We start from the raw sequence: 13,472 nt of genomic DNA, 5'->3' as shown, positions 1-13,472 counted from the left end.
GTGCCAGCCAACCCCTTTAATTCCAGAAAGAATCCTTTTCCAGCACTAAAGGAAAACCCAGCCATTTTGTTTGAGTATGCTAGTCTCCAACACGACATGATTCTGAGGGATTTTTAGGATAATTTTGACTCTATCAAACTTTTCACTTCATGTGTTCACTTCAGAACCTAGTCTCAGTCTAAGATATGACTCCAAAGTATGTGGTGATACAGAGTGGCAGCATGAGACAATTTGCAGTTCACTCGCAAGAAACCTAGCATGTTTAATCCAGAGAGAGATTAATAACCAAAAAAGCTAACTATTTCACAAATTATAGAATGATGACAGTGATCTACTTGTTATTATAACATTGCCTTGGCAAGAGCCAAACAGAATTCTCCAGTGAAAGACGGTGGCAGCTTTCTCTGCGTTGCCAAGCAATGAGCTACACGGAATAGAAATAGGTGGTCCCCTCCTCCAGCAGGAGGGACAGCACTTCCGACAGCATCCTAGGACCTCTTGGTGCAGAAATGACACTCCCCACATTCACCTGCTCATATCCCTCTCAACAGGCTGTCTGAAAGTCCCTTGAACAACATTGTCTAAGTGCAGTCTGACCTCCCTGCCTTCATATGGCCAGTCTCGAGCTCTCATGGTCCTATAAAAAAGATGGAGTAGAAGGAGGGAGCATGGTCCTTCCTTGGGAGTATACTAAATGGTGTTTCCAGTTCTGACCATTCCTGCCATCTCTCTTTGCGATGATGAGGGCTCAGGGACATTGCTGCCTCCACCACCGAGTTCCCCTGCTCTGTGCTACCCATTGTGCTCCTGTGCTGTTTGCCTGTGCTTAACCTCTCCAGAAGTGCCTAAACAAGAGCCCAATTTAATTTGCTAGATTGATAAAAAAGGTTTAAAGACAAACAAACCAAAAAAAAAAAAATTAGTGTTTACATTGCATTCATCTTTCTTCACAAACACATTCTCAAAGGAAAGATGATGCTGGAGTAATAATTCTTTTGTCTTTTATTATTGACTTCAAGACAAAAAATGATTTATTAGAATTGTAAAAATAAAAAAAAACCACATGTAACCCTGATGTCAAAGCGAATAAATGATCGTTATTTGTAAAAGTCCACTTGCAATTAAACCTATTTAAATTTCTGGGTGACTAAAACATTATCTATTTGGAAACAGAAGATCTGCTAAATAAGGTAATTTATGAATAAACAGTTGCTAACAAAAGTGTATTCAATTATAGAGTCAAGTTTTCTTACCTTTAGTTGAAAAGACCTTCAGGGGAAAACAAGGTAACTGGTATACAAAATAAATTTTGATCATATTAAAATGAATCAGCAATGGGGAAATATCTTACAGCATGAAAAAATGATCTCTAATCTCATGTAAGGGCTTGATGAGGGGCATGTATCCAGATCTTGACTGGATGGTAGTGGTGAGAAAGGAGATTGGACATGAGACTTCATTTTGATTTGAAAGAATCATAATTTAAAAATATTTGAGGGACCCTGGCATAAAGAGTAAAAGGAAGCCATAAGCTTTTCCACTGATCTGTGGTTGAACTGTAGTATTATGAAAGTAGATCAATAGCGAGTTGGAATTTATATAATACCAGTGAGTAGTACAGAGTGGGTAAATAAGAACTACCAATTACAAACTATGGGAAATGCTAACATAGTATAAAGAGCATGTATGTGGAGCTAGGAGATCCCTCACGATGAAGCTTGATTGCTTGTCTTCTCCAGGCTGAAAGGAGTGATGCCACATACTATGACCTTGGCCTGGGTCAGCCAGAAGGAGGTAAAAAGGTAAGTGTAATGACTTAGCAAAAAAGAACCGATTGTAGTTTGGTTAGAAATAGAATACTCCACATTTATTTCAATGTCCTTATTCCTTTCATTAACCGATTTATACTTGTTTAACAAATATGAGAAATACCTTATAAATTAAACAGTTTATATTAGTGTAAAAACATAGCTACTCTATTAAAAGGTCTTTCTTAGCTCTACATGCATCAGACAGCTGCAACCTTACTAGCCATATGCCCATTGAGAACTCACTTAACTCCTCAGAGATTTGGTTCCCTCATTTGTAAATGCTGTGATCATCCTCTGGGACAATGGATGTGAAAGTAGTTGAAAGTTAAAATAGTGCCTTAAACATCACTATCATTATTATCATCACAACTCCCCAGCTGTATAAGATGGCATGTACCGGCGATAATTACAACAAAAATATCTTCGTTGGGAATTACCCTGAAACCTCAACCCCTCTGGAAGCCATGGAAACATCTCACTCTGCGGTCCTTGCTTCATCATTTTCAGTGGGCTTATGGAATTACAATAAATGCTATTTTTTTAATTCAATGTGGCACACTCTAACCGTGAGATTAAGTTATATGTTTCTTACAGATCAAATAATTTCCCTTAGAATTGTTCACTGTTGGGGTGTATTTTACCGTGAAAGAACTGGAAAAGCAAGTAGTGCCAGAAGGAGAGTCCTTATCTATGTCATTGGGATACATATGATAAAATATAACTAACATTTGTTGAGCACTTCCTACATACCTGTGTTAAGTGCTAAACACCAGCTGTGTAATGAGACTGCCTAGATTCAAATTCTGGCTTTATTACTTAGTACTTGTTAAAATATCTGTGTCTCAGTTTCCTTATCTATAAAATGGGGATAGTAACACAGACTTCATAGTTTTTGTTGTTGTTGTTGTTTGTTTTGTTTTGCTTTGTGAGGATTAAATGAGTTAGTATATGTAAAGCACTTAGAATACTGCTGGGCACGTAGTAGGTGCACAATAAAAGTTCTTCCTCTCCCCTCCCCTCTCTCCTTTCTCTCTGGTCCTAATCCTCATCCTCATCCTCCTCCACTTCCTCCTTCTCCATAATCTGTCTACTCAAGATCTCACAGCTAGGAAGCTGCAGGGCTGGCATACTGTGAAACGCTGCAGCCCATACTCTTGGCCACTAAGTGATAATAATTGACATGACCAAATGCTACTGACAAAATTTAGAGCTCACTTTAGATTAGAACATCACTGAGCAAATTCATCAGCAGTGCACTTCAGTGTCTATTACACAAATCTGTTAAGCTGGGGAAAGGATTTCTTTGTTAAATAGCTGTTTAAAAGCATCAAAACAGTATGCTAGTTTTTGAAGATTGAAGAAAAAGTTGAAAGTTTGAAAAATTAACTTTCAATATAGAAAAAAAATCTCTAAGAACAAGCAAGATTTTAAAAGGTATTCTTTTATGTTGATTTCTAATTGGAAATGTTTTACATTTATGCTGGCTTTTCAAAAATTCTGAAATTAGAAAGCATTTTCTTAGAATATTTAGAAAACTACTCAAAGGCATGAAGGAGAAAAACATTCTTAAGATATGCTATTGAGTTAAAATCCTCTCTAACCACTTTCCAACTTGCTACATCATGACAAATACTCATCATTAACCATGAAATGAATGCAATTTTCCTTTCACATTTAATGTTATATTGGAGATATTATACAGTATCTTTCATACTTTCTGGAACTGCACATGAGTAACATTTCATAGTAGCAGATGTGTGACATCACATGAAAACTTGTAAAACCTTTACATGAAAATCACATCTGTCAGTCTCCACTATTATTTTAACTGTAGTTGTATGGTTTGCTTCTCCGTCTGTGCCAGCAAAGGCAGCTTTGCATGAAAGCTGTTCCAGGAAATTGTGTCTTCTGGGCTAGCTAGTTAAGCAAATTGTATAACTGCCATTGAAACCAAAATGTAACCCAGCAGACATAATTTCACAAAAGAGGAGAGAAAAACACATTTGTACAAAAGTCACAGCTGTTCAATGCTACATTTTGCACTTTTTTCATTAAAGAAATTTCCCTTTCTTTATGAACAGTGACAGTTACATTTCTAGTTAGCAACTTTAGGACTTGTTAATACATTGCTAAGTGCTGTACTACCAAGGATTTATTGTCAGGAAAACTACGGCTAACCTCCTTCTGCGTCTACATTGAGCAGAAATGTGGTCTGTCTGTCCTGTCTGCAGATGAAATAAGGAAAGATGTTGAGTACGGCTCACTGTTCTCTAACATACAGACCTGGGTGGCTGTCTCTATAGCTCCAAACGAGGGGCAACATCCCTACATTGAGGCCCACATAACCTGGACTCCTCTTCGTTCAGGACTTGCTAATCTTACTCTTGGGGGCCGTGGTGTCCAGGGCCACTCTCAAGTCATGGGTAATGGAGCTGGTGGCTCGGAATGAGTGAGTTAGAAGCCAGCCTGATGGGGCTGTGAGCAGCACTGTCAGAACCCTCCTGTGACACTACTAGAGTGCAGCCAGGGAGCAGATGTTCTCTGGGGACCCCTTATTCTTCTCCAGTGATGAGTCCCAGAAGCTTGTTCAGACCATCATGTGAGGATTATGGACACTACATTCATGGGATGCATTTCGAGCAAGAGTTTGGAGCCTGGGCTCTGCAGTCCCAGTGCCTGGGCCCCATTCCTCTCAATAACGTGCGATGCTGGGTAAGTTACTCAACTTCTTCAGCCAGAGTTTCCCCATCTGTCAACTTAAGACAATGTACCTCATTACACTACAGAGAGGATTAGAAATGTGCTAAAGACTGTTGAGCTCTTAGCCCGCTTCATGACACATACTGAGTCCTCAATGGATGTTAACTATTTTCATGATATGATACTTATATGATGATGATGATCATTTTTCTGAGTTTTAAATATATGAAACCTGTAATCTTAAACCTGCATTTGCCCAGGACAGGATTATGGCACAGTGCAGTCACCAATAGCGGTCAAAAATGATTCAATCCAGGGTTTCCAGTTTCAAGTTGTACAGACACTTTCCCGCTCCTGACTGCTGAAATCCTACCTGCTTGTCTGAGGCTGGCAGGAACGAGTGTTTGTGCAACTGTGCCAGAGGCACAAGGCTGATTTCAACCTGACGTGCCCTGCTGATGATAGAGAGCCCACTCCACAACTTCTGCTCCCAGTTGTTGATCTGCTTGAAGAGTAACTGACTGCTAAATTAGACTTCCAGTGTCCCTGCATAGGCTTTTGTGCCACTTGGGAGGAAGGTGGAATGTTTTTCCTATTTTGTAACCAGATCTCTAATTGTGTAATTTGGTATGTAATTAAACACCAAAAATGATAGCTCTGGGCTTCCCTGGTGGCGCAGTGGTTGGGAGTCTGCCTGCTAATGCAGGGGACACGGGTTCGAGCCCTGGTCTGGGAAGATCCCACATGCCGTGGAGCAACTAGGCCCATGAGCCACAACTACTGAGCCTGTGCGTCTGGAGCCTGTGCTCCACAACAAGAGAAGCCGCGATAGTGAGAGGCCCGCGCAACGTGACGAAGAGTGGCCCCCGCTTGCCGCAACTGGAGAAAGCCCTCGCACAGAAACGAAGACCCAACACAGCCATAAATAAATAAATAAATAAATAAATAAATAAATAAATAAATAAATAAATAAATAAAAATTAAAAAAAAAAGATAGCTCTACAGAGAACCCATTATATAATATAAACATATAATGTTTACAAGTTGAGGTATTTTAATTATTTTTTTCCAAAAGACATTTCTAAGAAATATTGGCCTATAGTTCTACTTAAAATTATCTGGAGGTTTGGATTATCTGTCTCAATTTTTTGATTGGTCTGATACACACACACACCTAACTATTGCTATTGGGATACCTTATGGAATCATGTAATGGGGAAAAAGCCATGACAAATAGTAGAACTGGATGCAGTCTGAAGGAAGTTAAACTATTTGACTCACTATGACCTGTATCTAAGACCTCACAATCACCTGAAATCTAAAACTATTAAATGTGTTAGTCTGATCTAATTATATAAGACATAACTGACTAAATTATGAATAATTTTCTGACTATGGTGATGATACATGAAAAATGAAGTGAAGAAATGTAGAAAGAAATGTAATTTAAGCTAAAACAAGTCCAAAGTAAACCATGTGAAATGTAATGATAATGAGGACCATTTTCTTTTAGGCTTATAGCTAATGTCCAATTCAATAATTAACTACCAGCAGCAGGTCTTTACTTGAAGAGCACACGCCTCAATGATCAAGAAGGTAGGAAGCATTGCTTTCGGTCATGTGGGTCTCTCACCTCTATGACCGTTAGAGAAAGAAGGTTTGACTTAAATACTGTTTTTCACATTGGAAAGCAGTTGAGGACACGGAAGAAGAATCTGAAGATTTCGAATAGGGCAAGGGTCAGCAAACCATGTTCTGCATGCCAAATTTGGCCAGCTGCCTGTTTTTGTTAATACAGTTTTATTGGAACATACTACACCCGTCCATTTAAGTGTCGCCTATGGTTGCTTTCAAGCTACAACAGCAGAGTTGAACAGTTGTGACAGAGGCCATTTGGTGCCCTAAAATATTTGTTATCTGGCTCTTTATGGAGTTTGCCAATATCTAAACTTAGGAGAAGGTTCTTGTTCAATGAATTCTGCAAGGAAGTGTGTTAAAGATGAGATCTGGTATGTCACATACCTCCATTCTCTTTCCTTACATGGAAATATCTTGGATTTCAGATGTAATAGGTTTAGGCAAGGGACAGTTTAATTCAACAAATTAAGACAAGGTAGCACTTATTGAAAATCTTTAATGTTGATACATTTAACCAGGAGCTGCAGCTACATTATTATTATTAAAATATATGTGTATTTTAATTGATGAGCAATGTAGTAGGACTAGGAGCCTTATAACTATTTACAAGGGATTTCCCTTTATTTTTGCAATTAGTGATACCTCCATGTACATATCTTAATTTTTGCATCTATTGAGTGTCTACATGACGTTAGAGAATTAGATACTATGTTAGAAAATTGCATTTGGCAAAGGAAGTGAATTCACCTTCACTGGAAATGACTGACTGTGGTGCCAAAATTGGGGCTTTTCCAGATGAAGATGGTGGGTCAAACTATTCAAGACAAGTGCTCATGAAGGAGTTGCTCAAGGGCAGGCAGCACACAGGTTGTCCTCATCAGCACCTCCCCAGTGCAGAGAAGGGCTTGACACTTCGTACAAGCTCAGTAACAATTCGAACAATTTACTACAAAAACAATTTAGCAATAATGCCATTAGTCTGTAATCCTCTACCATCTAGATTATTATTGCTAAACAGAATATGATTGGAGAAAACAGAGTTAGATCTTGATGGAGAGTGAGAACATCTTTAGTTTTTCAGCCTCTGCATTTCTTGGGTATCTGGTTTTGTTATTCACCCAAATAACTTAACAACGTGACACAATAGATAAAAAATAAAAATTTCTCTATCAGAAGAGGGGTTCTGGAAAAGTAAGTCACGTATTTAACTTTTGAAAATTATGAATATTATTAATATTATTTGATTTTCCTAAGAAAAAAATGTGTATATAACTGAATCCCTAATAGGGGCTTTATCCTGAATAAAAGGATGCATAGAGGGGTAACTCATATTATGCTAAGATACATACATTAAGGTAATGAAACCTCCAATAGATAACATAAAAGTCCAATCTACAGAAAAAATACTCTTGATTTGAAATGAGGCCTTAAAAGAGAGAAAAAAAACCATCTTAATTTTATTTCATCCCTCAACTGGCAAGTATGGTTGCTTCATTTAATTGACTCTGAAATCTGGTTTAATAGAGTATCTCTTTTACACAACTAGTCAGCTCCCAACATTTTGATTGCAAAATGAAGGGCATTTATTTTGATGTCTTTAATTATCACTCATTTAGAGGACAGTGTGAAACACATTTTTCCAACTGGTGTTTTAGAATCATGAGTCAAAGGAAAGGAATCACAAATTAGCCAGCTGGAGAGCAAGAGACAGCTAGCTAGTGCTGCTAGAGTCTTTGTGGGTACTTCAAAGTAAGATGACAAAGGAATAAAGGGACTGTTAGCCACACAACTCAATAAATGAAATAATAACACAATTTTACAACACATTAATAACAAGTTAATATCGAACTTAGAGACTTACTCAACATAATAAGTGCCATATATGGGATCATCGATTTTTTCCCAGCCATATGGAAGCTCTGAAAAATAAAGAGTTATTTCTTTCAGTAAGTAACAGATAACACTATTTCTAATAAAAAGTAATATAATTTAATTGTTCGTGGCTTGCAGAAATAGTCTACTAAAGTGGAATAAAGCATTCAGAGTCAGCACTAAATTTCAAATGCATATTGTAGGGACTATAAGAAGCACTGACTTGAAAATTGGCACTTAAAACACAGAACTCTCTTCTCTGCAGATCTACTGCTGGGTCTAGCTGTTTATCCCACGCCAAGCAGTAGAGTGGCACGCTATCATGTTATCACCACTCAAGGTAATACAGAAGGCAAATCGCTTTCCTGAAAGAGCATACAGCTTTCTCATTTATTTGTATTGTTAAAAGGAGCATTTCAGGATAAAGAGCCTATTTTCAAAATATATTTCTGAGAATAGCAAATTGTTTCTGATGACTGAAACAAAGACATTATACATTCTCAATTGACACCCCACTATTCGAGATGGTTAGCTTGCTTTTCTCTCTCCATGGGTCAGAATTTGAATACTGCCAATAAACTCTTTGGGTATATTTTTGTATAAAGTCTAAAATTCTAAACGCACTTTCCTTGACAATATGGTTCATATTTTCAATTCTCCACAGCAAATTTTAATAAACACATGTTAAAATATCAACAATACAATAAAAGCTACTTTAAGCAAAAACATGTTATTTGAAGACCAGGCTTTGTGTTATGATACTCCTTCCAAATACATTAAGCCTTTATAATTATTAACTCCTATAAATATGAAGAATATTCTAGTTTTCCTCATATACATTAATAATACATATATAACTTGAAATCTAAGTAAGATATATTGACATGCTCTAAGTAATATGTTTAAATGACACTTAAAAGTTTTATTTTTATAAGTAGTAACACATTTTCACCATAGACAAGCACAGTTATAAAAGAAAATTAGAATCACCTGCAATCCTGCCATCCAGAGATAAGTGTGTGTGTGTGTATATATAATTTTTAAAGACACTAGATCATATAGTGCATATTATTTTTACAGCCTGGTATTTCTACCTAACAAAATATCAAGGGCATCTTCAATGTGAATGAGTGTTACTGCACAATATCACTTTTAAAGTGGACAGTAGTGCTGTGGGGTGTGGCCAGAGCCTGTGTAATCTCACCAATCTTCTATTATTGAACATTTGGGACTTTCCAGTTATATATCATCTGTGTTGGACTTACTAAAGCCTAAATCTTTCATCATTTTCCCAGTAATTTAGTCATGATAAATTCCTAGAGGTAAAATTTCAGATTAAAGGGCATGTACCCTTTTATGGCTTTTGATAAATGTATATCTATATTTATATCCAAGTTGTTGCCATCCACTCACAAAAGAGAACCAATTTATAACTTCACTGGGAGTTTATGAATTGACTTTGTTTCTCTGTACCATCAAATTAAATACAGGTCCATAATTCCTCATCCAAAACTTTTTGGGACAGAGAGGTTTTGAAATTCATAATTTTTCTGATTTTAGAAGGATAACATGAAGCAAATGCATTCTGTTCCATAACACCTCAAGCAGAGTCTGAAAAAGCACTTTATAATCAAAGCCATGAGTATTTAAGCAGCCCAAACCATGTGATTCTCACTAAGAGGCACAAAAAAAGAACCACTTCACATCAGTTAGCACTGGTCTGCCAGCATGTCCAGGTCAGGTTACCTTTTGCTGCCAAATGAGTATAAAAGGCAGTTTTTAGAGCTTTTGAATTCTGGATATGCAGATAAAATACTGTATATCATTATTTTAAAAATCAACAAAATTGTTTTTTAAATAGTATCTCATAGTTGTTTTAATTTGCCTTTCTTGGATTTCTAGTTAGTTTCAACATTTTTTATTTGTTCATCCTTGGGCAACTGTTTTTTCTTTTGTACATTTCTTATTTTTATAAATCCATTCATAAGAGTTTTTTTTTTTTTACTTATTAAGAGTATTAGTCCTTTGTTACGTATGTTGCATATATGTTTTTAAGAGTTTGCTTAGATTTTAATTTTGTTGAACATTTTCTTCAACGTAGTTGTTTTAATTTTTGATTGGTAAATTTCTCAGTGTTTTCCTTTATGGCTTCTATCATTGGAGCTTAGCTTAAATACTGAAGAAATTTTTCAAGTTTATTTATTTTTTTTTAAACTATAAAGTCTAGGCTATGACTTGGTTTAATAATTTTTGGATTAGTCATATATTAATAAATATACAACACCAAATTGTGAACCATCTTAAGAAATTTTTCTGTCAAAATTATAATAAGAATATTACTGAGTATTTACTACGGTCCAGATACTGATGGGTTTTCCATGCACTAACTCATTTTATCTAAACAACAACTCAGGATTTAAAAACCCTGTACTTTGGTTCCAGAGACCTTAGCCAATTCAGATATCAATTTAGGCACTCTGTTTAATACAGCATAAACAATACTTAATTTAAACTAATGAGAATAACTATCCAGATGGTTTTTACCAAATTCCCCAAGTTACTGGAGAATTTGGCTATTAAAAAGAAAAATCCATTTGACAAACATCTACTGAGTGCCTTTTACAAGTAGCTTAAGTAAAAGAATATACAGAGGACAAGAATTGATATTATGAATATTTATTATTAATATGGCTGAATACATGGATTCATATATATAATAGGTTTAATATCACCTCATGAATACAATAATATGTAAAATAATAATATTTAATAATTTTCAGAGTAAAAGCCTAACATGGTTAGTTTTATGAATACTAGTCCTACTTCTTAATGGCACTGCCAAATGGAAGCATTTCATGGTCAAATTTAAAAAATTATCTTTTACAGTGTAATCTATTCCTTCACTTATTCCTTATCTTTGGCTCTTTTTTTGAGTAAATTACTAATTCTAAGCAATGTATCTCCGAAGTATACAGTTCATTGATTCTTTATATCTTTGTGGATTTACAGTGCCAAAGGTTCTGGGAACAATTCATTGGCATTCTTTCCCATTTGCCATCATGAAGTGTTCATCAGAATTTAGGGGGAATCTGATTTGCTTTTCATAAGATATTAATATAGTTTGTTTGCTTATTTCATATTTCTAAAATAAACTATTAATTCATGCCTAAACAAAATTATATATTATAAATATTTATACTTTAAGATGAACTATTAAGTGGTCCTTGACTCACAATTTGAGACAAAATGATACACTGTAGCTCTAACCTGTTACAAAGAGCTGTCATTCATTTCATTTACAAGGTCTTCAGAGGATTGATGGATGAATGTTACAAGAAACAAGTAATAGAATACACACACTGGTTCATTTGTAAATATGACAGAATAGGTATACAAGTCTACAACCAATGCTTAAAATTGTGTATTTGTGTGTGTGTGTGTGTGTGTACATATATAGGAATGTGTATGTGTATGTATATATGTTTGTGTGTATGCATGTGCATGTATGTGTGGACATGTGTTTGTGTGTATTCCCCTTAATGACATTCCTCCTGAGTGGCAAAGAAAAGCCAAGTCATAAAATAAATTCTTAAGATTATTAACTCATGAAAAGCCAAGTCATAAAATAAATTCTTAAGATTAACTGAAGAGTATACATCTATATGATGAAAAGTTAAGACAGTTAAGAACCATCTTTCACTGTGAAAAATTAGCTATCTGGACTTTAATTCGTTTTTAAAAACCAATTGTTTCTTTTTAAAATTAAGCTAGCAAACGAGAAAAAAGAATTTCCAATTTTGTACTATTTGCCCAACCAAGCAAGTATGCAGCTTGGAACTCTTGGGTCCTGGGTTATTTGGAATACTGTATTCAATGATACCTGACAAATTTGCAGATGATTAAGGTCACACTAATGAAAGCATAACCTATACTATGCAACAAAGAAAACTAAACACTTGAGATCAGCAAGGTTAATGCTGTATTAAGAACTGCTGTAATTGAGATTATCTTCAGGCCATGGAACCATGGGGAAAATTCAGTGATTAGATATTCCTATAGTGATCCACTCTGCAAAAGTCTGTGAAAATGTCTAGGTTAATTTGTAGTCAGTCATATAAGCTTCGTAAAATTTTAATAGAATCAAAAATTAAAGAGGCATCTAGTTCAGCCTGGATTCTGCCACAGCCACCATACTCTTCTTTTTATTTACTCGCTCTGTCCAATTCTTAGTTATTTACTTATTTATTTGTTAGGTCCATTTTTGTTGCAGAAAACTGGGACTCCTTTATTAGCTCAAAAAAACATTTTTCAGGCTACAGCTGGGAAACTTGTAGAATCCAAGGATAGTATTTCTTATGGAAATGGGACCCAAATACTGAAAAGCTATAAGGAACCTAAGATACACTATCTCACTACTTTGATCTCTGAGTTTCCCAATTCTGTACCCAGCCTCCTCCCCTGCATCCACCCTAATTCATTAATCCAGTTCGTTTTCTTCAAAATAGATCCAAGTTACTTAGCCCGGCAGATCACTGTAATGTCTGTCCTCAGGTCAAGAGCCCACTCACATAATAATCAGGTATGGCTGAGGGCTGTGCCCCATTTGTAGACACAGAGCCACATTTGGCAAACACAAATGGAGGAACATTCTAGAAAATAACTGGCCAGTACTCTTCAAAAGTGTCAAGGTCATGAAACAGAAAGCCTGACTGAGGTATCGTCATAGTGTGTAGAGGAGACCATGGAGACACGAAGAGTAAATGCAGGGTGGGATCTGGATTAGGTCCTGGACCAGAAAAAGGACATTAGTGAGACAACTGGTAAAAACCAAATAAGACTTGTAGATTAGTTACTAGTCTACGTGAATGTTAATTTCCTGACATCAATAATTGTGCTTATGAAAGATGTTAATATTAGGGGAAGTGAGGTGAAAGGTACATAGAAACACTTTGTACTATTTTTGTAGTTTTTCTGAAATCTAAAATAATTTCAAAATGAAAAATAACTGAAAAAAGCTACTTCACCAACTCTCACTATTGATTAGATGACTTCTACTCACACTTTATTAATATTCAATCAGATACATATAACACTGAATTAATTTGGATAGTGTTAAATTTTTAAACAAAATGAGGATGTAGGATTTCTGCATTTATAGTCTTCTTTTGTATTATGTTGACTTTTAATAGATATTTCCAAGAAAGTAACTTTTAATTTTGCTATTTTACCTTTTTTTTTTTTTTTTTTTTCCTGTTGCCTATCTTTCTGCTCACTGGAAAAACTAAGTAAATGCTATGTTCATGTTTAAGTGTTACTGCATCTTGAATCCTAGAGATACAAATTCAGTAACATGAGTTCAAAATCTGGAGTCCGGTTTTGTTCCTTTCCTGGGAGGCAGCATCTTGTATGGGTCATAGCATGGGTTACATTAATTCATAAAGGTTGTGTGAA

General features: G+C 35.7%; 1 protein-coding gene across 4 annotated transcripts in view; it reads right to left on the bottom strand.

Annotated features, from left to right (window-relative positions):
* Positions 1 to 13,472, bottom strand: part of MAGI2 (membrane associated guanylate kinase, WW and PDZ domain containing 2) — a 1,355,072-nt gene that overhangs the window by 328,660 nt on the left and 1,012,940 nt on the right. For all 4 annotated transcript variants that reach the window (XM_007187116.3, XM_007187118.3, XM_057549547.1 and 1 more), the window contains one exon: positions 8,011 to 8,068. In XM_007187116.3, the coding sequence (XP_007187178.2) occupies positions 8,011 to 8,068 (58 nt within the window). The remainder of the gene's footprint in view (positions 1 to 8,010; positions 8,069 to 13,472) is intronic.

The sequence above is a fragment of the Balaenoptera acutorostrata genome, chromosome 7, assembly GCF_949987535.1.
Source record: "Balaenoptera acutorostrata chromosome 7, mBalAcu1.1, whole genome shotgun sequence".
Classification (NCBI taxonomy): Eukaryota; Metazoa; Chordata; class Mammalia; order Artiodactyla; family Balaenopteridae; genus Balaenoptera; species Balaenoptera acutorostrata.
The sequence above is the reverse complement of the archived record's forward strand: the minus strand, read 5'-3'. Positions and strand labels throughout refer to the sequence as shown.